We start from the raw sequence: 27,422 nt of genomic DNA on the forward strand, positions 1-27,422 counted from the left end.
TTCTTCCCAAGACTCCAAAGGTATTGATGAGCTGATGTTGCTACTACAAGCTATAGTGGCAGGGTGTTGACCTGGTTTGAGGTCTTCTTGTCAGTACGCATTAGCTAGCTGGTGGCTGTCCATAACAGGAACGGTTCTGTTCTCATCCTGTGGAAAATCTATACTACTAATCTAGAGTACATGTTAGCTGTAGGCCACGTCTGCAAAAGGCTACTAAAGACCTTCAAGACTTCATGTGGAAAATGGAACAAACATAGAAATTTTGTGGAATTTTTCAGTACGGCCGGGGATCCTGGCGCGATTCGTAGGATTGTTCCATCGTGGATGGTTTTGGAATTTTTATAGTTCTATATCTTCCAAACAAAAAATTTAAATTAAGTTATGTTTTTCATATTCGTATTTCTCATGACTAGCGCTTTCATATAAGATTCATTTGAACAACTTTTAAAAAATATATTAAATTTTAATATTTGAAACTTAGTACAAGCGACCAATAAAAAATAATCATTTTGTGTCTACGACCGACAGAAGAAATTGCTTAGAAATATATCTCTGAAACTTTGTTGATGAAACTGGGCATTTTTTGGTGCAAAAAGGGTAAGCTTCATCGTTAAAACTTAAAAGTATTTTGAGGAATTTTCTTTTTTACTGTCTATTTCGCGAATCGCAGGGCAAATCAAGCTGCCCCTGGAATTTCCATTTTTCTTCAAGCGATCAACGGATGTTGTTGCACATGTATGCATGGCGCCTTTTTTCCACAAGACTCCACAAATGATGTCACTAGAAGCTATAGTGGCAGTGTGTTGACCTGGTATTCAATCTTCTTGTGAGTAATAGCAATGGTTTTGTTCTATTCCAAAACAGCAACGGTTTTGTTCCGTTCCTGTGGAAAAAGCTCTACTCCACCTTACCGGTTGCATGTTGCTGTACGTGTGCCTAGGCCACGTTTACAAAAGGCTACTGATTGGGTCTGACTGGAGAAGTGGAAAATGGTAAGACACATCGAAATCATGTGGAGATTTTAGTACGGGAATCTTGCCGCATTACATGGAGGCTAAAAGTATTCCATCGTGGTTTGGACTGCTGAACATGTCACGTCCATGTCCAAAACTATGGCATTTTCTTCTCGGGAATCATGACCGTAGTTGGACATTTGCAAGCACTTGTGCATTGGATCTGAAAAAGTGGGCTCAGATTTGGGACAGATAAAAATGACCATTTTATCGGAGGAAAGAGATCCTCCCGGAAGGCCCCGTGCATGCCTCGGTCATCTACTCCATCCGTTCCTAAATATAAGTCTTTTTAGATGTTTCATTAAAAGTCTACATACGGATGTATATAGACACACTTTAAAATGTAAATTCATTCATTTTGTTATGTATGTAGTCTTCTAGTTGAATCTTTAAAAAGATTTATATTTAAGAACGGATGGAGTATTTAGTTGGAGATTTGCATGCTTGCATGCTTATCTGCTTTCTGTGAATGGCTTAGTCGTTAATTATTTTTGGAGGGGTTCATGCATGCATGCTTTGTGTTCGTCGCGACGAGAACTATCGAACAAGATCAATCTTGATTACATTTTCACAACTAAAAAAACAAATATTGATACTTGATAACCGTAACATTAAGTTTTACCAAGTTTCATCAAGGTTTACCAAAATTCATATGCTTTTAGGGTTTTAGGTTCTGGGTTTAGGGCTTTGGTGCTTATGGTTTAGGATTTAGCTTTAAGTTTTACTTTTGAAATTTGCTAAATTTATCATCGTTATAGTCAAGATTTAGTTTTGAAACTTGCGCGGCCGCAGGATTTGCCTCTCGGTCTGCAAAACCGTTGGATTTTCCATGAGGACACACCAAGTTTTAAGTTTCAGTTTCTGAAACTTGCTATTTTGCCGTTCGTTCATATCAAGTTTCAATAGTTGAAACTGAAAAGGAAGATTTAAAACTCATCAAACGTATTCAAAATGGATGTGTTGGGTTTAGTCCCACATCGGTTGTGAGAGGAGACGTAACACGACTTATAAGGATGAAAGTGTCCCCTTCTAATAGACTAGTCTTTTGGGGGAAGAGGGCCCAAGGCCTGTCATAAGTCGATGTTGCTCTCCGGTTGGGCACGTTGATGCATGTGGGTCGGAAACGCTGGTGTTAGCGGACACGGGATTGCGTAACAAGTGGTATCAGAGTCCGGGTGTCCGGAATAGATCTCGGTAGACTCACGGTTGGTCGGTCATGGTTGGTAGGCTGGAGACGCTGGTATTAGCGAGCCCATGGTGACCGATGTGTGAGGGGAAGATTGTTGGGTTTAATCCCACATCGGTTGTGAGAGGAGACGTAACACGACTTATAAGGATGAGAGTGTCCCCTCCTAATAGGCTAGTTTTTTGGGGGGAGAGGGTCCAAAGTCTGTCATAAGTCGGTGTTGCTCTTCGGTTAGGTCTGTTGACGTATGTGGGTCGGAAACGCTGGTGTTAGCGGACCCGAAATTGCGTAACAGGATGTTATTTGAAAGCCCTTGTCACAAGCAAAACGAATGAAAAATAAATTGGACTTGTCGTTCAAAACATATAAAAGATTCAATATTGAAAGTCAAAAGAAAAATGATAGAAGGTGGGCATGGATGGAACTGCCAAAAGCTGCAAAAAGTTGCTTGCACAGGCCATCCAAAATAATCAATGGATTAATCCATGCGCAAGACCTCCCGTGCACAGGAGAAAATTCACTAGGCAACTAATTCACCAACCATGTTGCCGTGGGTTTTACTTCACATATGCTTCCCAATCACATACAATACTTTGTTGAAATATCTAAAAATCGTGTCACCAAATCTTCTGGATGTGTTGTGAATAACTCTGAACCTTTCATTATGACCTATAACATCGAGAAACATTACTACTTATTATTTCACAGGGGTGTGGATGCTAGATTATAGAAACCCCACATGCCTAAAAGTCTCTACTATGCAAAACGTGCTACTTTCTCCGTTCCTAAATATAAGTCTTTTTAGACATTTCACTAGAGGGCTATATACGGAGCAAAATGAATGAATCTATACTCTAAATTATGTCTATATACATCCGTATGTAGTCCTTTTAGTGAAACCTCTTAAAAGACTTATATTTAGGAACGGAGGAAGTAGATTATAGAGATTTAATTTATCGACGCCTAAGCGGCCACCGCCGCAGTAGGTGCCAAAAACTGATGTTGGATTTGTCCTACCGCTGGAGGTGAACGAGTAACAGAGTGAGGGGTAAGACATATTTCGCACCATCCAGTGCGAACAGATTTTGGTCTCTCGCAATCTCCTTGTTGAATCCCTCGTGCACTGGAAATAACCGATTTGAGTGTTCCTAGTGAGTCAGCCTCTGGGCTGTTTTAAAGTTCGTATGCGTGTGTGCCAGGCTCTTGTGTACGCAAACAAATAGATTTTTTCTGCCTGCGGGGAGCATGTTTGGGGACCTCCTATGCGCCGCTCGTTGCGGCAACTGCCGAGCGGACGCACAGGGGATCGTCCCGACTGGGCCAGCCCAAGGTAGCAACCAGTACCGACTCTAGAGACCACAAAAATAGTTAGCGACCAGTAGTTGAAAAATCCGAAATAATTTAGTAAAAATATCAGAACAGTTTTCAAAATTCTGGAACATTTTCTAAATTCCGGAGCATTTTTTCGAATTCTGGAACATTTTTTAAAATTACTGAACATTTTTTAAATTCTGGAACATTTTTCAAATTTCAGAACATTTCTCAAATTCCGAAACATTTTTCAAATTTTGGAACCTTTTTTCAAATTTTGAACATTTCTTTTGAAAAATTCGAAACATTTTAATAAAAATATCGGAATATTTTCTAAAATTCCAGAACATATTTTCAAATTTCGGAACATTTTTTAAAATTCCAGAACATTTTTTCAAATCCGGAACATTTTTTCGAATTCTAGAATATTTTTTTAATTCCTGAACATTTTTTAAATCTCTGGAATATTTTTCAAATTCCAAAACATTTTTTCCAATTCTGAAACATTTTTTTAAAATCCAGAACTTTTAAAAACAGAAACAGAAAAAAAAAACCGGTTCAGGGAATCTTCTAAAAAGTTCCCAAAACCGGAATAAACCGGCTGGAAACCCATGGGAGCCTCTAAGCGTCCCTCTGCACCAACCTGCCCCACGAGTGCATGGGCTTCCTCAACTTCCCCTTCGTCGTCGACGACGGGCACTCGGGGGACCCGCGGAGGTTCCCACGCACCAGGAGGTGCTCCGTTATCTCGAGGCATCTCCTGGTAGGAAACAAATGTTCATGTTGTACGAAATAAATGTACAAGGTGTATGAAAACAAGTAGACACCAAACCATGGTAATTATAGATTTGAAATTATTAAAGGGATATAAAAATATTTTATATGTATGCCAAAAGTATATAATGTGTATGAAAAATAAATGACACATCAAAAATACATATTGCAAAAATATATTAATCACATATTTAGAAAATCTACTAGGTGTAGAAAAATATGTTTCTGATGCATATGACAAAAAATTCTTGCATTTTAATAATGTTAAACATGTATAAAAGATGTTCTTGTTCTATTTAAATAGAAAAAATAAACCCTAAACAAAACTGTCAATTTTTTTTAAAAAAAACTAGTAACAAGTGAGAAAGAAACAAAAAAAGGAAAAGAATAAAAAATAGAAAATCAAGAAAACCATTGCAAAAGATTGAAAACAAAAAAATGAATAAAATAAGAAACCGAGAAAGTAACAAAGGAAATCGAAAAAACGAAAAAAGTAAAATCTCAATAAAGAAACAAAAAAAATGAAAACAAAATCATTGGAACCCTAAAAAGGAAAAGAAAATCTGATAAAAACAAGTGAAACAGAAAAATTAAAATAAATGAGGGAACCCGCAACAACGAACACACCAAACAGCGAGCGAGCGAACATGAGCAACTTTACAAATGGACCGGCACAGTACTGTACGCCACACGAAAAGCTTGAAGTAAGACGGGAGTTACTCTAGCTTTAAATGAGACTAACACATATGTCCGTGCGTTGCCACGGGTGTAAAGATAATGTGCGCCCCTGAGATATAAAACTCGATTGTCATTAAGCATGTTTGCTAGTTTGGGGATAAGTTGATGATGACGTAAATGATAAATCAATTGACAACCCGGTCATTTGTATTATTTTGATTATATATTAGACATGCATTCATACCTCTTAATTTCTCTTATAAATTGTAGTGAGTGTATCAAAATGCAATCTGGTGGCAAGGACCACATCGAAGAACATGATAATTATATTTCCAAAAACATGATATCTAAATAAAAAATATCTCATAGATGGTAGGTACAACAAAGAACATGGTTTTAATAACCTGGTAAGATAAAAGAGGCGCTATGGTACGATCAACAACACACAACGCATGGTAGAAAAGGAGGTAGCAAAACATAAATTAGTTGAACAAACAAATGTCAACAATCGACATTCAATTCACATGATGGGGAGAGAACATTAGAGAGTGAGTTATCTTGCGGATCACTAATACGAATATTTAAGATGAGGTTAGCAAAGTGACACAATTTTTTTGCATCAACGTGTCACTCTTATGAACGCGTTGAGGTGATGCCGGGGTTCCAACATCTTGTTCATGTTCACGGATGACACGGTTCCTGATGCACGCGGCAAATGACAATAATAGGACAATAGACAATGTCTATTTAGTTGGCGACGTCTAGATGAATTGATGGGTGTGAGCAATTAAAAAAAGTCACTGACGAAAAGTGGGCTTACGACATTCTGCGTAGGTTGAATGGCAAAATCCGACGTCCATAATATACGATTCAAGCTCTTTTTGGTCTGAACGGATTCTCCTCATCGATGCTGTCCCGATGGCATGACAGTCCGGCTAACAAATATCTTATGCATAGGGGATGATGAGAGTGCCCGATGACCATGTAGCGTGGAAGCTGATGACCATGTACCGTGGAAGCTTAGTGGGATATGTGCATGAATAAAACTTTTTTTGCAGTATGGAGGGTTGTTGTGCACCATCTTACAGCGATGGTAGGCAAAATGTGGTATTGTGCACCATAAGAAGATGCCCAACACAGGCCCAACGTGGTCATTATATACCAAACGGACCAGGGGACGAAAAACAATGAAGAAACAATTCTCTTTTTAATATCATGTATAGAGAAACCTGCACTCGTGTTTATTTCCCCGGCAACGTTTGCTGGTCGAATCAATGCGAGATCGGTGAGATAACGAAGACCGCCGCTGATCGGCACCACCCGTGGGGCACGGCGCGTCCTACTCCCATTGGAACATTGCCTAAACTGCATCCTCGGCGGCAGCAATAATTATTGTACTACTGCCAAATACTCTGGATCACTTGATGCAATGCCAGCCTCCCTCGATGCATAGTTTCAGAGAGAGGATTTTTTTCGACAAAGGGCGTACCAAGATTCAAGATATGATCAGTATCAGGAGCAATAGAAAAGGAAATAAAAGGCCGAGAAATTCAAGAAATGCTTGCTTTTATATCTTGAAAGCATTTCATCCACTTGGCTAATCTTCCTGCAGCTCTCCACTGGCCACAGATTTTAGGAGACAAGGAGGCCGGCCCGGAAATCGACCCCACATATGAACACGCAGACCAGCTAGAGCTACTCCGCTCCGCTGGCTGCAGCCGGGGGGCAAAGAACGAAACAAAGAACAGAGCAGCTCTGGCTACTGCGCTACGCTAGTGCTACTTGCGAGTTGCGACCAGCTCGCTCGCCGGCCGGCCGGGCGTCCTCTCCTACTGCGTCTGCCGGGCGACGGAGGAGGAGAGCACGAAGCGTGAGGCGAATGTGTAGTGGTGGGAGACGTGGCCGGCGCCGGAGACGTCGTCGTCCAGCGCGGAGCCGAAGCCGTCGCGGTCGAAGTTGCGCGCGTAGCTGAGCGGGTCGTACTGGCGGCACCGTGACGACGCGCCCGTGGGAGCCGCCGTGCACACCAGCATCTTGCTCCGCCTCCGCATCCTCCGCACCAGCCGGGCCAGCGCCAGCCCGAACCCTGCCGGGCCTCGCCGGCCGCGGCACGACGACGATGACGAGGATGCATTGCCCTGATCCCCCATCTCGATCGACCGCTCCTGCTCCGGTTGATTCCGGGAGAATGTACTATGTATCTTGGTGGACGGTGGTTGGAGGCGTAGGTGGGAGATTCCGTGGCGTTGGTGGCGCCGATTTATAGGAGTTGTCGAGCTGATCCGCCAGTGTGTGGGGAGAGGGGTGGAGTGGAGCGGGGTGGTGGTGCCTGGTAACGGTGGGGAGCGGTTTCGCGTCTCCCCACTCTCCCATGTGGTTCGAACGTAGCGCGTATAGAAAAGTACACTCTGCTGGAGCCAGTGTAGAGTAGGTGTGGTTCTTTCTTGGTTTATTATTGTATGTAGGATGATAATGATAAACTAATCAAAAGTGGCTTCAACTACAAGGATAACCCACGAGCCTCCTCTTTGTATCTACTCTACCTAGCTAGCTAGTATACTTCAATACGTAGTCTAGTGAGTGGCTTTCTTGATTGCAAAAGAGAATTATTAACTGATGAACCTAGTCAGTTTGTTAGTGTAGCTAACACTATAGTATGATGATTAGGGAACAGTTAGCTTGATGAGCTCCAGGGATGATGTGTGTGAGCAGCACTGCAGCAAGATAGCCGGCCGGCCAGCCCGCAGCAAAGCTTCGATTATTATTCAGCATTTCCTAACAAGAAGGGTTTACATTTTATTTTAGTACAAACGCAGCAGGAACCCATGAAATAAAAGTAGCTAGGCGTACGTAGGGACGAGGCGCAGAAGCAGAAGCATGCACCTGCATGCACATTGCCTTGCCGATGCATGTGAGGGATTCAGAGTGGTTTCGAAGCCCGAGAAAATAGAACAGCTGGGCGTCCTTTTGCTCGGACCGAGGCGGAGAAGGGGGGAGACGGCGGTTGGCAATTGGCAGTGGGGCGGTGCGTGCGAGCCAGCGCCCGCCGGAGCCACGCCGGCCGTGTCCCGCGGGGCCTCTGCATCCGCACTCGCGTCCGAGGAAAGGGTGGCACGTCCGATCGATGCAAACGGACGTTAGAGCAACTTCAGACGCGGGATCCTCAGGACACCTTTTTACATTCGGTATTAAATTCAGGGTGCTTTTTGGCCGAAAAATGGTCCAACCACATCCACAGCGTCTTTGGAAGGTCAAAATAGCGCTACCATATCCAGGTGAAATCCGGTGCGCTGGGGGTCTTGGGGCGCTGACTGAAGTTTCGACGATTCATGTATTTCCATGTGTTCTCTTTTTGACCCACTTTATCATTTTCTTTACAAATTTTTGATTGAGATGGAGGTGTGGCTCGGAAGATGCATCCCTTTTATCATCGGTTGAAGCTTTTGGCCTCCGATGGTGTTTTTGAGGACTCCAACGGCTCGAGATGCTTTTACGGCCATGCGCCCCAACCCCATCATGTTCCATGTCCGTCTTTGCGGCTCCAATACTTCAAACGACTTGTTCCGTTACTTGCACCGATTCTAAGGTGGTTGCATCGAAAAAATGAGACAGCCTGAGTGGAGACTGGAGACTGGAGACCGGTTGGAAGAATACATACTAAAACACCATGTTTGTATATTGTTTGCTTGCCTACGTACGGAGTCTCTACATCGTGTTTGTAATTTTTAGAGTAAAGGCATAGACCAAGCTTGAAAAAACGCTCGAACCTTGTCCGACATTGAATTAACAAAAGCATCAACCGGTCAGAATTACAACGGGTTACAAAGAACATAAACAAGCAAAGAAATTGAGGATGCAACCCCAAAGCAGCAGATACATGGTGTTGAAGAAAGGCTAAAATAAAAAGATCACAGAAGAAAGGCTCTAACTTGGGACCTAATAGAAGGCTTGACAGGGTCGCGCCAAATGAAAAGAGCTTGTCGACGGCACCGAGAGCGAAGTGGGGATTACTCCCTCTAGAGCAAATAAGAAGAAGGAGGCAACGAACATAACCACCACACCAAGCAAGCTAAAGGAGACACAAACCGTAGCCCACAACAATAAGAACGCCGAAGGCACTAACCACTAGACGAGAGCGCCTGAGAAAGGCAAGGCGAAGAGGTGAGCACCTGTCACATCCCTACTTTATCCCCTTTTTTGTGCTAGCATGAATGTTGCATTATGTTAAAAAAATTATAAAACTTGAAATGAAGATTAACAAACCCTAGAACTTCACTTGAATAAACCAATTTCAATAATTGTGTTTATAATGAAACCAAAATAGCCTTCAAAAATGTCCACCATCGTGATATACTTTTTAACAACCCTTTTGACATTTTCAATAAATCAGCAAAGTTGCTGAAAAGGACAAATAAAGGACTATAATTATTTTAGTTGCTCCAAAATTGCTGAAACTTTTTGTGGGACTTTCAAATATTCAGATTATATCCCATAAATTATTTCAGGGTTTTGGAATTTAGGATTTGGCCCAAACAGAATAAAACAAAGAGCAGAAACCAAAAAACAAAAAGAAATGGAAAAACACAGAGTGCGCGCGGCGATGAAGCTACGAGACGGACGACGCGCAAAGGAAGAAGAGAGAAAAACAGAAAATGGATCCGACAGTTTTGCTGGATGGATTTGATGCAATTTACAATAAAATTGGGATGTTGGATCCGATGTGACGGACGTGTCCGATCTTTTTTATATTCATTTTATATTTAGGCTAAATATGAGGGATGTCGGTCAACCTGATTGCTTGAGGCTTGAATCGCTTTTTTATGATGACTGGTCGGCCTGTCCGGGAGTTTGAGGGGAGCAGGGCTGCACATGCTCTAAACGACGGCATATGCAGTGTACGTGCGACACAAGTGCGCACCCACGGTTTTTCCGAGAAGAAGCAGATCCACGTACTTCCTCGCCATACAAATTTGACCGGTCAGCGCGACATGCCAATTTCACTCACTGCCAGCATATCTCGAGCCGCCAGGGAATATACACGTCGGGTCCATGTGGCCGCACGCATCGATCTTGTACATTCTCAGTCTCGTCAGATCGGCCATGTGGAAACAGTGGGAGCACACATGGTTTTCTCTGAGAGGCCCCTCACACGCACGCACGCACGCACGCACATCCGTTGCTCATGGCTGACGACACACGGCTGCTGAATGCATGACCCTACTCAGCATTCTCCTCATCCCTCGTCTGGCTCAATCGCCAATCGCGGTTCTGTTTTATGGACCATCAGAAGGGGAAACAGATGTCCTCAACTAATTTTTCTTCAAAAACACTCTCTGCACCACATCATATTCCATCGATGTCTGAGCGTAGTTCACATTGTTAGGTTCATTGTGATATAACCAATCCATCAGGCTTTAAGTCTTAAATTCGACGTTGATGATCGTATTTTTCTAGATTTATTTCAGGCATTTTAACGATGTGCATTTCATTAGAAGGAAACATTTTTCGTTGACTATGAAGGTATATGTGGTGACTTCGTCAATCTAAAACTGATGTGTAGGTTATGTTACTCGAAGGTGTTTAGAGCAACTCTAGCAGACCCCGCATCCCGCCCCAATCCAGAAAATAACCGCCAAAATGCGGGTCGGGGCGGAAAAACCTGACCGATCAGACCTCGCATCCCGCCCCGGCCGTAAATATTTTTGCGGGGCACGGCAAAATCTCGGCCCCAACCCGCGTATTCGCGGGTTTCCACCTCTCCGTTGCGGTGCCCCGCATATGAGCGAAAGCGGTTGGTGGGAAGACATTTCAGCCCGCGCTTTCCCCACCAAAGCATATTCCGCGAATATACTCTTTTACGGGTCCGTTATGCGGGGTCTGTATCCGCGTCCGTGCGCGCCGACCCGCATAGACGTTTTTACGCGAACTGCAAATACGTTTTGCGGGCCGGACGAACGCGGGGTCTGCTAGAGTTGCTCTTATAGGGATAGAGTGCGTGCATGCGTTCACAACAATGAGTGTACGTGTGTATCTATAAGCGTTTGCGTTTGTATTATTTTAAAATCGTTATCTGGCTCGTTCGTCCCGACACGATGGCACACATGCACCTTGTTGCCTCACTAGACCTAGACCAACAACGCCCCCCCCCCTATCGGGAGAGACGAGAATAGAATCATCCCTAGCGGAGGAGCAGCCAGCATCGGCGTTGTTGTTAGTGTTCCGGCAAGCGCAAGAGGAGCACCGGTACAACCTCTCCCTCCCCGAGTAGCATCAGTTGCAAGAGGTCTAAATATATCGCGAGCACACGATGAGGAAGTCGTCTCGGCCATGGCTATGGATAACCCCAACTTGGTCGTCGGGCAGCGGACATAGTATAAGGTCGTGCGTGTTTGACTGCTTGTAACACAACCGTGGAGGTTGCTCTGCCGGCGTAGGCGACCGCGGGCGAGAACGCCAGCAGCTGAACGCTCTTCTTGCCGCCAACGATGTTTTGTTGGCGTCGGTGGCACAACGAATGTGTCACCGCATCCACGCCCACCGTCGACGGATAGGTCACATACTCCAACGAGGAGTAGTAGGGCATGAGAGACGACAAGGCCTTGAATCTCATGAGCCAGTCGATGTACCATGTCATATTGTTCCTCACAGACGATCGCACCTACACTTCAAGGGGCTCAACCGGCTGCCAGACATGAACACGACCGCCCGACAAGGGCACACACACGGGAACATCAAGGGCTTGAAGGGCACTCGTTGCCTTAGATTTAGACTAGTTTTAGGTCCAATCGCTTTTGTTCAGTGAAATGTGTCAAAATTGTGATGAATGTGTTATGGTTTAGATGAAATTCAGTTTTGCATGTCATGGGTTTGCATGTTATTCGTTCGGTTTGTTGAAATCCGTCGTATTACTATCCGTAGACACGACCATACGCGTACGTGTATAGATGCAATTTCCATTGTGATGTTTAGCATTGGAGATTCCCTTGTGGGGTATTTCTACAACTAAAAATGATCAACTAAAAACTTAATTTATAGTTAGAGAATATCGAAAGAATTTTGAATGTTAATAGTGCCAACTTGGGATGAATAGTAATTGATGTTTGTGTGCACATATTTTGTGTATGTTTGTGTGCACATATTTTGTGTATGTTTGAGCATGTTTTGCATTTGATTTAATGATTTCATGATCTCACCTAAAGTCGGATCCTACACATTTTATGGTTGCAAAGGTCCAATCGACTAGATCCTACACAATTACCTTACCATCTTAACACGTCAAAAATTCATGTTTTGATCCTTTTAGTGAAGTAAATCAAGATCTGACCCTCGTTTGCAAAAATTCCGGGATCTGATCCTTTTCTTACTGTCGGCCCCCATGACGGCATGGTATAACATCCTACCGTCAAGGTCCCTGGCGGTAGGAAAAAGGGCCTCGTCAGCGGTGCACCCCTACCGCAATAGGTGCTGACGGTAACATATGCAAGCCTATCGTCAAGGTACCTGGCGGTAGGATGAGTCCGCGTAAACTTAGAAATTTTTGCGGTAGGACGTGTAACCCTATTGTCATGGGGACTGGCAATAGAAAAAAAATGGTTAGATCCCTAAATTTTTACAAACGAGGGTCAAATCTCGATTTACTTCTGCAAAAGGTTCAAAACTTGAAATTTAGCTTCTTAACACTACGCATTTAATGGCATGGGGCTTAATGAGTAGCCATATATCACGAGATAGCGTGTGAGCTATGGCAGAGATATGTGAAATAATGTGTCCATGCTGGCATAGTAACATAGTGGGGATGACAATGACATCGAAGCAAAACAGCGTGAAATATGGAGGTAGATTTTGCAAGGACCGAGAGAGATGAGGGGAGGGGAAAGACGTCACCATGTCAGTTTACTTTTTTTTAAGGGGTGGTTGTACAGGGTTAACTAGATATGGAGATGTGTGGCATGAAGAAAGAGAAGGGAGTAAAGCTACATGCACGGAGTTTTTATGGGATTGATCCATTTGGCACTTGGGCATTTGAAAAAAATCAGCCCACCCTAAAAATCAGGGGGCAGGGAGGGGGGTGTTAACAAAAATGCTATGCGTACGAACGTCTACATAAGCTTACAGATTCTTCCTAAACTACTCTTCACCGCCCCCTTGATTTTCACCCGGGTGGGGCCTTCACTCACCCCTAATCCAATTAAAATCTACCAACTTGGGACATGTCTGGTATGTCTAGTGGGAAAGGAGGAGTTTTACTCACGGGGGACATGTTGCTGATCCACCAAGATCGGCACGTGCAATATCGGCACCGGTGAAGAACTTTGTAAGGGCGAGGAAGAGGACCCCGGGTGTTGTTCGACATGGATGGCAACGGCCGCCTGATGGTACTTACAAGCTGAATGTGGATGCTGGCTTCTCGGCAGACTCGGGGAGAGGTAGCACCGGTGCAGTGTTGCGATCAAACAAAGGGGCCTTCATAGCTGGCTCATGCAGCGATATACCCTTTGCCGAAGATGCCAGTTCAGCAGAAGCGAGATCGTTGCGAGATGGACTACTTTTGGCCAGTGAGGTCGGGGTACAGCAGCTCCTTGTGGAATCTGATTGCCAGGATGTGGTTGACACCATGCTACTCGACGGCAATTCACTAGGTCCAGCGGCGGCATTATATGAAGAGTGCTCTTTCCTCGTCAAGAACTTCTCCCTGATACAATTTGCTTTCTGCCCAAGGGAAGCAAATATGGTAGATCATACTCTAGCTAGATTTGCTGAACTCACTAGGACTATAAAGTGGATGGAGGAGCCTTTCGATTTCCTTATTGATACACTAGCAAATGTTGTAACTGTGTTTCCCAATGCAATATAAAAGCCGTCAGGCTTTCCTCGCTTAAAAAAAAAATCTACCAACTAAAAAGACAACCCGTAAGCTTATCTAAATGTCCTTACGTGTAGCATTGTTGGGGTGTTAATTAGTTGGAAGAAGCATATACTACCCCTGTAAAGACCCGTAAGCCTAAGGTAGAGGGAGGAACCAGGAGAAAGGAGGAGTTGCGCTCGACTTGCCTGCTAATGAAATACGATAAGCCTTGAGTGGCGTGCTCATGGGACACATGTTCAGAAAATAAAATTATCATTTTGGTTAATACTTGTACATGATACTTATTTATCCCTTAGCAGCGGATGTGCATGCAACAGGTACGATGGTTTATGACATTGATGCCTCTTGGGGCAACATTTAGAACATATTTTTCTCTGCCAAAAAGTTGTTTCAAGTGTAATAACTATTATAGACTATGAAAACACATTTCAAAACATATATAATGATATAAAATTTACACTATTTTAACATACCGTTCGTCCTATATAAATGTGAATTATCAAAGTTTGTACAGAGAATTAAATAGTTTTTTAAAGAGGGAGTTAAATTGGTATTTTTCTATTTGATGCTCGTTGCGCAAATAGTTGACATATCGCCCATAGCATACATGTACTAGTTTTTGGAAGGCTTAGTCTAGTTTTCCTGGTAAGGACGGTTCTCACCCCGTTTTATCATTTTTTCATTGTTTTACTCTACCGATTTTTATCAATCTTCCTTCAAAAATTGTTCATAATTTTAAGAAATTAGTTCCTGAAGCTTATTAAATGTCCACATATTGAAATAAAATATTAGTGGTTTTAAAATAATGTTCAAAATGAAAAAAATGTTAATGATTATGAAAAAGTTCACAACAGTTTCATAAATTGTTCACTTTTTGAAAATAAAAACATAAAAATATCACACTTTTTTGAAATAATAATAAGAAGAAGAATAAGAAAACTCTTTATGGCACGGAATTACAAATTATATATGTTCACTTATCAATATAGAAATCAATACAAAAATCACTGAAATCTAGTAAAACGAAAAAAACAAATCTAAAAACCGGAGGAATCACTTGCTATTTTTTTTAGAGAAAGAAGATCACTAGATACATTCAGCTACCTGAGAGCTTGCTATTTAGAGCTCATGTGCAAAACATCGTCATTTTGATGCGGAATGAGTCAAAAAGGAGCTCCCAATTATATTATCAATGATGAAACTTCTGAATATGAAAAATAAATCAATGATGAAACTCATAAAATAAGATAGTCACGAATTAAACCTCCTCCATGGGCCAACTGTTAGGTCCATATGTGTATTGTGGCCCAAGGAATTTGCGAATTCAAGCCCTTGATTTTTATTCCCTGGTAATTATTTGCATTCAAGTTTCTCAAAATAAATATATTATTTGCATAAAATGATAAATGTTGAATTGGAGTGTCCAACTGTTAGGACTATATTTGTATTGTGGCCCGAGGAATTTCCAGATTCAAGTCCTTGCCTTTTATTCCCTGGTAATTGTTTGCATAGAAGGAAAGAGGTTGAATTGGAGATGGGAGGTATCAACCCCCCTGCTTCTTATCAGCATATAAAAGCGCTCTACCATTTGAGCTACATCCCCATTTTTTTATCATCTAAGTTAATCTAGGATATTTATTTGAATAGCTGCTATTGATGATTAACCTGCACGGCTGCACCTGCCGCACAACCGTCGTCCATTCCATTCTATCTCCCAAGTGCAAACTTTATAATAATACAAACTATGCACTATTTTAAGACGGCAACTAATTCTGTATAAAATTAAATTATCAATATTTTAAAGAGAATTAAAAAAATAGGGGAGAGATTAAATTGCTATTTCCTATTTGCTGCCCCCGTTGCACAAGTTGTCGACATATGACATATATTAGCGAATGAGCGTGCGAGTGGGCCGGTCCAATTAGCTTCTTATTTAGGGGAGGTTTAGTCTGGTTTTCCTGGTTTTAGGAAGGTTCTCACCCAGGTTTTTCGGTTTTATTTTTTATTTACAACTTTTATCCGTTTCCTTTCACTTCATATATTTTTAGAGAAAGATGAACACTCGATACAATCAACTACAACACACAGCGCTAAATGGACAGCTCCACCCGAGGGTTTCCGCATAATGCATCAAATATGAGTTTGCAGTTAAATTATTATCGAAAAAAGTGTATGATGGAACTTTATAAAATTTGATAGGCGTGAATTAAACGTCCGTGATGGGCCCACTGTTAGGCCTATATGTGCATTGTGGGCCGGTAAGTATATTTGAGTAAGAGTAAAAGAAAGTTGATTTCTCTCAATCTCAACAACTAAGAAAGGTCATTGTGGGCCGGTAATTATATTTGAGTAAGAGTATAACAAAGTTGATTTCTTTCAATCTCAACAACAAAAGAAGGTCACTGTGGGCCGGTAAGTATATTGGAGCAGGAGTAAAAGAAAGTTTATTTCTCTCAATCTCAACAACAAAAGAAGGTCATTGTGGGCCGGTAACTATATTGGAGTAAGAATGAAAGAAATTTGATTTTTCTCAGCAACAAAAAATGTAAAAGAAAGTTGAATTGAAGATGGGAGGTATCGATCCCCCTGCCTCTTATCAGCATATATAAGCGCTCTACCATTTGAGCTACATCCCCAGTTTACATGATCAAAACTAATAGGCGCTATTTATATATTAATTCCTAACTGTTGTTGACCTGCCGGTGGTCAGTAATCGTCCGTTCCGTTCAATATTCGTGCAAGTGCAAACTTTGCTTCACGTACGTACGTCTATTTTTCTCTTGCAGGTCTCTATGTAGCTATGCATGTTGATGTGATGGCTGGGAACGTAGCTAGCTAGTCACACCATCGCCGTTGTGGGGAGAACTCACTATCGCCGTTGTGATGGCTGGCTGAGGAACTCTCCCGAGTAATCATCAACCTTGAGCAATGAAAGTCCCTTTCTCCCACACAAAAGTAATAAAGAATCTGTCGGAGTATCTAATTCTAGCACTTGAGCTGTTCAGAGAATGCACGTATGGTGCTGCTTCAAGTTTTCAGACAGGGACTCGAGGGCTGATGGTCTAAGGCGCTTCAGTTCAATTCCTCTTGCATATCCTGCAATGATCTAGTACTAGCTGACAATGGAAAACTGCCCTAGCATGTTAAGAGCAGACCTACTATCTGCCTAACTACAGAGAAAGATATAAACAGTTCAAGAATGGCAATATAAAGATTTGCCATCTCCTACAAATTCAGTTGGGCACGAGAGAACTGGTATTCATCTGTGGCTCAATATATGGACCTCAATCAAAACCTTTCAGCTTGTCTTGCTGGTACTACATCAATCAAGATGATATACACATGGCACCATCAAACAACAGCAAACAGAGAAGGTGACTCGCAAAAAAAGAAGGCTTTGGTTTGTTCAAGACAGTCTTTGACTTCACAAAGTGAAAGCTGCAGCAAACTGGGGCGAGTCAATACAGACTTTACAAAGCGGCCCAGTAGTTCAGAGACGAGAGGAAAGTGACCACAATTTTATAAGGTAGGGTGTTGGGTTGATCACCAAGCATCAACACTCTCTGCCGCTGGGTATACTTTTGGCAAAGAAGCCAAAATGAAACGAAACAGTCAAATTCAACAGAAATCATAGGGTTAATAGACTCACTTGGAGAACATGACATACATTGGTTCAACAAAATAATTTGGGCAACCAAATATAACTAAGATTGCAAACACTCCGAGCCTATAACAGCAGCGCACCGCCGAAACCACACTTCATTTTATGGGTCCAAGAAACCAACCAAAATCCTGAAACCAACTAATATGTAGAGATATCCGGCATGGGGAAGGATGATCTTGTCCTTGTAAGGATGAAAATCATGCCCGCGGGCAATTTTGGCTGTGATGCATTAATCCTCTGCAGTGGAGGCAAATTCAAACAAGCTCCAGTTAGTATCACAACATGCAAACATAGTCATTCAGCTGTATGTAGAAGATTGTTGTTACTAGCAAATACTCCTATTTTGGGACGGAGGGAGTAGATCACAATATATGCTGACATCAGAGACAAAAGTTAGCAAAGTACTCGCTCAACAGAACGTAAATGGAACAAAGTACTTTTGGGCAGCCAAACCTAAAGACCAATGAAATTGAAGCAGAGAACCAACTTCAGCTAATTAAGAAACTTTCCTTTGGTTATTGAGTACAGATGCAAAAAGTGAAGGGTATGATTAATAGATAAGACCACATCAAGCAAAATGTCAACTAAGGTAAGGAAGTCTACATAAATAGTTTCAAATACTTTCACCCACCCGCCATTCAGCTTCAGTTTACAAAAATACAAGGGAATGTGCACACAAATTCAGCAGTAAGAAAGCATATATTTCTCTGTAACACACATTGACATAATATTGTTGTCTATCAATAAAACAATACTCCCTCCGTCGCAAAATAAGTGTCTCAAGCTTAGTACAACTTTGTACTAGAGCTAGTACAAAGTTGAGACACTTATTTTGGGACGGAGGGAGTAGCATGTTAAGGTGATAACTGGATACATGTACAGCCAGACATTATAATTGGCATGTAAACGGCACATTGCAATAACTATAGAGATTTTGCACAAGATGAAAATCATGACAGTTGGACTTTATATTCTTGTTGCATCTAAGAGCATGTAAAACATATACTTACCAGAGCTAAGATAAACATTGCATTTCACAGAAGGGTACCCCCTGAAGATGTCGCATATTTTCATGTTTGTGTCATCAGTTGACGAGATCTCATCTGACAGCTTCACAATCACTTTTTTAAGCATTGGTGCACAACTACATACCAGTTTCAAGAAATCAAGCTCATGATCCTCTCCTTCAGAGCCATGTATTTCTACTTCTTCAAGAGCAGTCAAGGAGATAATTTGGGTCCTCCAGTTCGTAGGCTGACAAGGACATACTGCACCGCATACATCTTTCTCCTAATAGTACCAAACAAAAGATGTGAATGGTTACGAAATGTATTATTGAGATATATAAGCAGAGGGGGGCCTTACCCATGATCCCTGTCGAACTCGGAGGACCTTAAGCCTGCGTATAGCACTACGGATCCGATTCAACCCAAGAAGATGCGACACAAATGCTCCAAAAACATGGCCCTTGGTTGTCAGATGTAGGTCCAAGTCCAAAATAGAAAAGTTGACAATCATATGCTTCTCGATCTCCTGTGCAAAGTTGGCCTCTTGACCAGGAAAGATATACCGTCTCTGAAAAGGAAATTGGCAGATTTGCATCATTCATAAAGTTTAGTTTAGCCGGCTATTTCAGTAAATTGAAAAGGAGAGGAGAGGAGAGGACACACACATAGCGGGCATGAATGTGCAACGAAGTGAGCTGTCCCTGTGTCTCTGCCGTCTGTAGGCTCAGCTTCTTGAGGGTCCAATGACCAGACCCAATACGTACAGTGCCATAGCTCCACTGCCACGAGACGTTCTCGATCATTGGTGCAAAGATGGAGATGCTCACCTGCGCATTGGTCAATAAGTGCAGCTTCAATTGCGTAAGGATGGGAGCAACGATGTCAACTCGGTGTGTCCGGAAAGTGCACATGTCCTCCATGACAAGCTCCTGCAGCGACGCCGAGTGGACTGTCGTCGTCGAGTAGTCGCGGGGCGAAATGCCCTTGAGCCTGAGCACACGGAGGTATGGGCAGAGGGAGAGCAAGGCACCGAGGTCGACGACTTGTCCGCCCTTGAGGGACAGCGTCTGTAGGGCGGGGAACTCGCCCCCGGCGGCCGGTGCACGGAGGACGAAGGGGATCCGCTCCAGCGCTATCGACGTGGCGCGGTGGAAGCTCGGCAGGTCAACCTCCCTGGGATATCGATATAGGCCCAACGGGAAAGTGAAGACGAGCTTCTCCGGCCCCAGCCGCGCGGCGGCTTGCAGCAGCCATGCGACGACGCCGGCGCCGGCGGGAGGCCTGTTATCGTCGGGGACGCGGATCTCGAGGAGGGAGACCGCTGGAGGGGGGAGGGCGACGCGGCCGAGCGCCGCCTCGAGCGACGGGAGCGCGACGTCCCGGAAGGCGAGATCGCGGAGGCAGGACCACAACCCGCGCCACCTGCGGGCGAGGACGCCCGTGCGCGCAGCGGCGGCGGCGCAGCCGAGGCAGGCGAGGACCAGAAGGAGAAGGTCGTCGGGGAGGGCGCTGAGGTAGTCCACTCCGCCGGCTGGGCCTGGCTCGGAGGAACGCCGGCGGCTCCTCGTACCCAAATCCATTGAAAGCCCTACCTCGAAATCTCCAATGGTCGTTGAAGTGCAGTGAGTTTTCTTTTCTATATCTGTACTAGTATATTATATTTATATATTTATTAGCAAAGACCAGGAGAAAAAATACCACACGTTTTTAATCTTTTTATAATTACTTTGATTTATTAAAATAATAAGCTAACTAACTAATGTAGTCAGTCCTATCATAATTTGTTGAGAAATCAACCCGTCCATTGTTAATTACACCATGATGAGAAATTGAGCGGGACAAGCAAAGCAAAACAAAGAGGCTACGTGAATTGATCAATTGACTGTTATCTTATTTCACTCAAGGGGTAGAGAATGTGTGATCAGATGACAAACTGAAGGTGATGTTCCATTCTCTGTCTCTACAACAATACAATCTTACATTCAATACATTCATTCATCAGCAAACAAATCCCCACAAAACAAAATTTCTTGTCCGTGCTTGGCACACGGTTGGAGGCATGGGGAGGGGATCTCACCAGATGATGAGTTTCTGCCGGAGGAGGAGATACGATGAGGGGAGCAAGGGTTAGACTCCTCTATCTGACCATAAGGAGTCGCTGTTGCCGCGCCATAACCACGGAGTTCCCCGTGTGAGCCATGGAGGCCCGCCTCCACCTCCAAGTACTTCGCTCCGCCGCGCCTTATCCGCGCGCCGCCGCCGTTCTGCATCGAGCAGACGCATCATCCCCACTCACTGTAGCTGTCGCGTTGATTTGATCCAGAAGCTGTGCTCTAGGCCGAAACGGGGGCAGCAAGCGGGCAGAGGTACGGCCGCGGAGGCGGGTGGGTTGAGATCGACAACAATGGTGGTTGAGGTCGGCCGCGGCGGCGAGTGGTGTGGCAGCGGCCTGAGCACAGGCCAGGGTGGACCAGGGTCGACGCGATGCGCTCGAGCGCCGTAACGGGGGCAGTGAGCCGGGAGAGGTACGGACGCGGAGGCGGGTGGATTGAAATCGGCAGCGGTGGCGGTTGAGGTCGGCCGCGGCGGCGAGTGGTGTGGCGGCGGCCTGGGCACAAGCCAGGGTGGCCCAGGGTCGACGGGAGGAGACGATGCGTACGGGTATAATTTTTGCTGCGAATCGTTTTTTCCTTTTGCGTTGCAGATAAATGATGGACCGCGGATTGAATAACAAAAATTACAGGGACTTTTTTATAAAAATGCGGCGATGGGTTTTCCGACATAAACAATAACCGTCTTATTATTAGGTATAGATTTATATACAATATAGTGTACCAGTTTTAAAATGGACTAAGACCATCAATCATAACCGTTGGTCTCCTAAATCCAACGGCCAATATAAGCAGGATTCACATGAACAGTAGAGTGTTGTTAGCTCTACTGTCTTCTAGAACTATCACGTGGCCCCTCCCAAAAATGCAAGCCCATAAATGGTGCCTAATGAGCCCTGTTGCCACATGATTGCATGATGGGTTGATTGAGCCCAAGCGATATGGTTTACTAGAAAAATGTGGATAAAGTGAAGTAATGTACTCCATCCGTCCTAAAATTATTGTCTTAGTTTTGTTTAGAAATGGATGTATCTAAATACTAAAACGTGACTAGATACATTCATATCTAGACAAATCTAAGACAAGAATTTTGGGACGGAGGGAGTATAGTTTTAGAAAAATGAACTTGCAGTTTTTTGGTATTGATACTACCTGCTGCTTTGATAATAGTATTTAACTAATATCAGCATTTGTACAACACTATAATTTCTGTTTGCTTTGTATCTAGCAAACATATCACTGTTTCCCTTTCATATCAAAATACCCCTCTTAAATTAAGACGTGCAATCACACGTGTATAATACTAGTAGGTATAGGGCGCGTTTGGTTGTCCGTTTTGTGCCCAACTAAGCTGAGTTAAATCATCAAATGTGTATTTGATTGATAATGTACAAGACTGACTCGCATCCGCATGCAACTTAAATCAGCCTTAAGACGGCCGTTCTAGCGAGCCAGTATTAGAGCGGAGCAAATTACCATGCGCGTGCGAGGGGGGAGGGGGCGGGCGAAAGCGAGAGGGGATAGCGAGAGATGGAGTACCAGGAGGAGAAGATCCACGAGGAGGGTGATGAGGTAGTCCGCTCCACCGCCTGGGCCTGCCTCGGAGTCGGAGGAACGCCGGCGGCGCCTCATACCCAACTCCGTTGAAACTTGCAAAGCCCTACCTTCGAATTTCCGAGGATGGTTACAGTGCAGTATAGTGAGTTTTCTTTTAGGTATAGGCATGCTTGGTTGTCCGTATTCGGCCTAACCAAACCGAGTTGGATCACCAAATGTGTATTTGATTGAGAATGCACAGGACGTATAAAACAAACTTAAAGCAGCCTTAAGATGGTCGTTCTACCGAGCCAGCCTTAGGATGGCGCAAGCTTCCATGCGCGCGCGAGAGGGAGGAGGAGGGGAGGAGCGGGCGAAAGTGAGTGAGGAGCGAGAGATGGAAATCGAGCGCGGCCGCACAACGTCAAATCTAGGCTCACCTTCCCCCTCCCCAACCCATTTACTCGGTCACCGCTCCCGCTAGGACAACATCTTCCTCTAGCCTCACTATCACCTGCGACGGCGGTAGATCCGACAGCATGAGCTCTTGATGCTCGTCCTTGACTCAGCCAATGCCCCCCCTCGTCGTCCTCGTCTCCGATACCGATAAGAAACACCCCCTCTTCCCGATGTTAGGTTTCATTGTAAGGTCGTTAGGCAAGGTGTACGATCAATTTCCCCATTGCTCAACGCACCCTCGATGTGGACTAGGTTATGGATGGACGGATGCGGCTGGTAGTTCAGACAACAATGCCGATATGTGTGATTGAGACATGGATTGTCTTCATGCACAAGAGAGCTGTTCGCCGTGTTGACAGACATGTCATCACATATGCTTCAATGCTTATGCGGGAGCATGAGAAGATATCCAATCTGAACTACATATACAACTGCAACGACACAGAGGCTCTCTGGATGCTTCGAATGAAAAGAGCACCATTTGCCAGACTTGTCTGGATCTTCAGGAACACAGGGCTGCTAGAATATATATAGCATCCACACCAACGTGGAAAAATAATTGACCATGTTCCTTCATGTTGTTGGTCATAACCAAAGATTCAGGGTTATCCACAACCTGTTCAGATGATCAATGTGGAAGAGCAAGTGTTGTATGTTGTTGGGGAGACGAGAGGAGAGATTTCAGATGATCAATGTGGAAGAGCAAGTGTTGTATGTTGTTGGGGAGACGAGAGGAGAGATGATCATGTCACTGATACTTGTGATCTGCATTGATTTTTTCATGAAGAGGGACGGGTTATCGCAGCATAATGTGGGTAAGTATTTCCTTCAGTTATGAAACCAAGGTCTATATCGAACCAATAGGAATATCAACCACAACCGTCTTCAGCGTCTGCACACAAAAGAACAAACAACTTGTACCCAACGCGGGCAAGAGGGTTGTCAATCCTCTAGTCTTGTTATTTCCAAACAAGTGAGTGTGTACATAATTATAGATATCAAGATAAAATAAAAACAAGTGATAGCAACAAGGTATTGAAGGTTTTATCAATACGTTGTGAATAGACTCGGGGGGGCATAGTTTTCCTTAATGGTATCTCTAATGAAAAATAGCATACGGTGGGTAGAAGAAATTACTATTGGGCAATTGACAGAAAAACGGATAGTTACGCGATATTCACGACAATGATCATGTGTATATAGGGATCACGTCCATAAACAAATAGGACGACTCCTGCGTGCATCTATTACTATTACTACACTCATCAACCGCTACCCAACATGCATCTAGAGTACTCCCTCCATTTCTAAATATATGTCTTTTAAGAGATTTCACTAGGAGTCTACATACGGAGCAAAATGAATGAATCTATACTTTAAAATATGTCTATATACATTCGTATGTAGTCTACTAATGGAATCTCTAGAAAGACTTATATTTAGGAAAGGAGGGAGTATTAAGTAAAATAGAGTAATGCATGGAGAACAATGACATGAGGTTGGCAAAGTAAACTCAAGCAATATGAAAAAAAAATCATCTTTTTATCCTTAATAGCAACAACATAAAGACTCATCTTGTCCCCTTCTGTCACTGGGATATAGAAATTCGTCAGGTTGAACCTACCACAACGCACCTCTCTCACCGAAGAAATATCGATCTAGTTGGCCAAACTATTTCAATAGATCTAGAGAATTACGAAGCTATCATAATCATGCACATAATAATCATATAAGTATTCAGAGGAGACTCAAATATTTATCATGAATAATTGAACATAAAATCACAATTCATCGGATCCCAACAAACGAATCGCACAAAAGGAATTACCTCATATGGATCAAAGCGAAGATGCAATGATCATTTATTGAAGATCAAAGAAAGAGATTGTCATCTGGATACTGGCCATGGACCCATAGGTATGTCGCCGAACAGAGGTTTCATTATGAGGTTGTGCGTGCTTGCGCTGCTTATAGCACAACCGTGGAGGTTGCGCCGACGGCGTAGGCGATCGCGGACGAGAATGCCAACAGTTGTGCGCCTTTCGCGTCACCAATGGCGTTTCGTTGGCGTCGGTGGCGGCCGAAATGGGTCGCCCCATTAGAGTTGCTCTTACTCCCTCCGTCCTAGAGTATAAGATCGTGTTTCAAGATGGGAGTACCTTCCAGAAAATCAAAAAACCTCTCGTGAGCAACCAAACATGCGTGAAGTATCCTTGTGTTCATGTGCATTTACATGGAATAGAGCTTTTCTCTCTGGTATCTTTGGCACTTCATTACGAGAGGTTAGGGCAACTCTAACGTGTCGATCCAAACGGACGGTGATTTTGTTCGTTTTTTGTCCATTTGGGTCGGTCCAACGGACATGAATGTTCGCTTTGAAGTTTGGCTCGGCGCATGCGCCCAACGATGACCCGAACTATTTTTACCGACGAACGAAATATATATATAAAGTATTTCTGAAAATACTGAACATTAAAAGCCAACCAATAAGGCCAGCGATAGTCCACACGTCTGCATTACATTAATTAAATATAAAAAAACTAAAACTATTAGGCAGCCCTAGGCGGCGACAGCGTCATCGGGGCCGGTGAGTCGAACAGCATAGTCGCGGGGCCAGCCCAGGGAAAAGCCGTGTTCCAGAGCGCAACTACCTACACCTTCGTCGTCTGTCCCGTCGGCGCGGCTTGTGCTGCTGGTGGTGGCAGCGCAGCAGCACGTGCACGCTCCTCCTCCTCCATCTTCCGTCGTTCCTCCTCCGCCTTCTTCTCCAACTCCAACAGCCGAAGGCCTTCGGCGCGCTCCGCTCGCAGGTGCTCCGTCCTCCAGTGCTTGAGGTAGGCTTGCTCCTGTTGTGGTGTCGCGCCCGGCCAGATGGGCGACGCACTGACAAACTCGCTGACGATGCCGGTCCACTGATAGACCTCCCGCGCCTCCGTGGGCTCGGGCTTCGGCGGAGGTGGCACGACACAGTCGCCGGCGGCGGACAGAGCGATGGCCTCCGCGAGCTGCTGCTGGTACGCCGCCTCCTCGTCGGCCCTGCGCTGCTCTTCCTCCTCGCTGTCGAGGAGAACAACTGCCAGCGTCGCCTAGTAGGCGGCCTCAACCTCCTGGTCCTCGTCGGTGACGATAGGCGGGGGTGGTGGAGGGACTCCTGGCTGCACTTCGCGCACGCCACGACGACGCTGCTCCTTGTGCTTCACGGCCGACACCGGGATCCTCTCCGGATCCAGATGCAAGTGGTGCGGCATGGTGACGTGGGGGGTAAGGCAGCAGCACGCGGTGCTCCCAGTGCCACCGTGCTTGGCGCACCGAGACGCTCACACGCTGGCGAGGACGACGGGAAAACGTCGGCGGGAAGAAGCCGGCCATGGTGCTAGGGTTTGGTCGCCGAGGAGGTGGCGAGATGGGGACGGGTGGGTTCTGGAAGCAGTTGAGGCGGAACCCACCGCACGCTCGGATTAAAAAAGGCCGACCGCGGTTGGGGACGCGTGGGCCCGAAGAGGGCGGCCGTCATAAATAATGTTGACCGTCGTGGTTGGGGGCGGACACCGAGAAGGCGCGCACGCATCCGCTTCGCGTCCGCGCCGACGTATTTCTGTCCTAAATTTAGGCCGAAAATGGGTCGGCGAGGACGTGGAACGGACGTGTTTTGAAAATGGGTCGGCGCGTTGGGCCATCCGTTTTGTCCGTGCCGGCCCAAACGGACGGCGCCAGACGAAATGGATCGCCACATTGGAATTGCTCTTATCCTTGTTTGACAGGGTCGGGCAGTAAAATCTGAGGCCCTATGTGAAACTAAAATTAGGGTCATCTCTCACAAAAAAAACTAACGAACAATTATAATATACATGTATCTCAAAGAAAAAATTATAGTGTATATAATATAATGTCTTATATAATAATTGGACATATAAAAAAGTCATACTATCCAATTCTTGGTTGCTATTTATTTGAACATCCTCGTTCTTTTAATATTCTTTAAAATGAAATCTTCAATGATATCCTCGTAATCATTCTTTTCCAACATTTCACGCTCAAGTGCTATTATGTCCAAATCATTGAGACTTTGTTTTGCCATAGTAGTACGCTTATAGAAATTCAATAGGTTTCATTTAAAAAAAGCTAATTGATTTAAAAAAAATCACCAAAAATGTTAAAAAATCATTAATTTCAGAAAAAATAATCATTAAAGAAGGTTCATCTGTTTAAAAAAGGTTCACGAATTTTAAAGAAGTCACACATTAAAGAAACCCAAAAATAATGAGAAAAAAGAGAAAAGATACATTATAAGCCGAACTGAAGTACAAGCTATAAAAAAATTTAAGTACTTGTGCAATTAGAGGTTATGTCCAGCTGATTGCTTGTAACAAGCTGTTGGGGTTCAATTCGTAGATCATGCAGATTTTTTATGTTTTTAATAATGAAAAACAAATTGAATAAGATTCGCCTAAAATATTTGGGGCCTTCAGAATTATGGGCCCTGTGCGGGCCGCACATCTGGCATCATTGTGGGCCCAGTCTTGCTGTTTGAGCTTTCTCTTGCCTTCTTGGGAACACCTTCTCCTGTCCACACGTATGATACGAGGCAACATGGTCCACACATCTTTATAACTATTCATTTGAGCACATCAAACATATCACATGAGCAGAGTTTTTTTGATTTTTTTGATTTTTTATCTCTTATATTGAAAATCTAATTAAAAAATCACCATTAAATCCGTCTCGACGAGATCCTGAAAACTAGATCCCATGTTGATATGCAGCCAAAAGTTGCCATGATGTTTATACTGAATTTGTCATAGTGTTTACAATAAAGT

General features: G+C 44.0%; 2 protein-coding genes across 2 annotated transcripts; both read right to left on the minus strand.

Moving 5' to 3' along the window:
• Positions 1-6,511: 6,511 nt before the first annotated feature.
• LOC123411578 lies at positions 6,512-7,252 on the minus strand. The gene has a single exon (XM_045104545.1). It carries the CDS (start codon positions 7,110-7,112, stop codon positions 6,792-6,794), a length of 321 nt encoding a protein of 106 aa, XP_044960480.1. The 5' UTR covers positions 7,113-7,252; the 3' UTR covers positions 6,512-6,791.
• A 10,175-nt stretch (positions 7,253-17,427) lies between these two features.
• Positions 17,428-25,974, minus strand: LOC123409449. Its single transcript, XM_045102347.1, has 6 exons — positions 25,767-25,974; positions 25,384-25,678; positions 19,165-20,146; positions 18,858-19,067; positions 18,503-18,782; positions 17,428-17,729 (listed from the first exon to the last, which is right to left on the minus strand). Exons 1-6 carry the CDS (start codon positions 25,972-25,974, stop codon positions 17,722-17,724), a joined length of 1,983 nt encoding a protein of 660 aa, XP_044958282.1. The 3' UTR covers positions 17,428-17,721.
• Positions 25,975-27,422: the final 1,448 nt, after the last annotated feature.

The sequence above is a fragment of the Hordeum vulgare genome, chromosome 7H (genome assembly GCF_904849725.1).
Source record: "Hordeum vulgare subsp. vulgare chromosome 7H, MorexV3_pseudomolecules_assembly, whole genome shotgun sequence".
Lineage (NCBI taxonomy): Eukaryota > Viridiplantae > Streptophyta > Magnoliopsida > Poales > Poaceae > Hordeum > Hordeum vulgare.

Coding starts and splice junctions, on each gene's coding strand:
- LOC123409449 (XM_045102347.1), bottom strand. CDS start 25,974: ATGGCCGGCTTCTTCCCGCCGACGTTTTCCCGTCGTCCTCGCCAGCGT. Junction 25,679..25,766: donor GTCGTCGTGGCGTGCGCGAA/GTGCAGCCAGGA, acceptor CGACGCTGGCAG/TTGTTCTCCTCGACAGCGAG. Junction 18,783..18,857: donor GAGTTCGACAGGGATCATGG/GTAAGGCCCCCC, acceptor TGGTACTATTAG/GAGAAAGATGTATGCGGTGC.
- LOC123411578 (XM_045104545.1), bottom strand. CDS start 7,112: ATGGGGGATCAGGGCAATGCATCCTCGTCATCGTCGTCGTGCCGCGGC.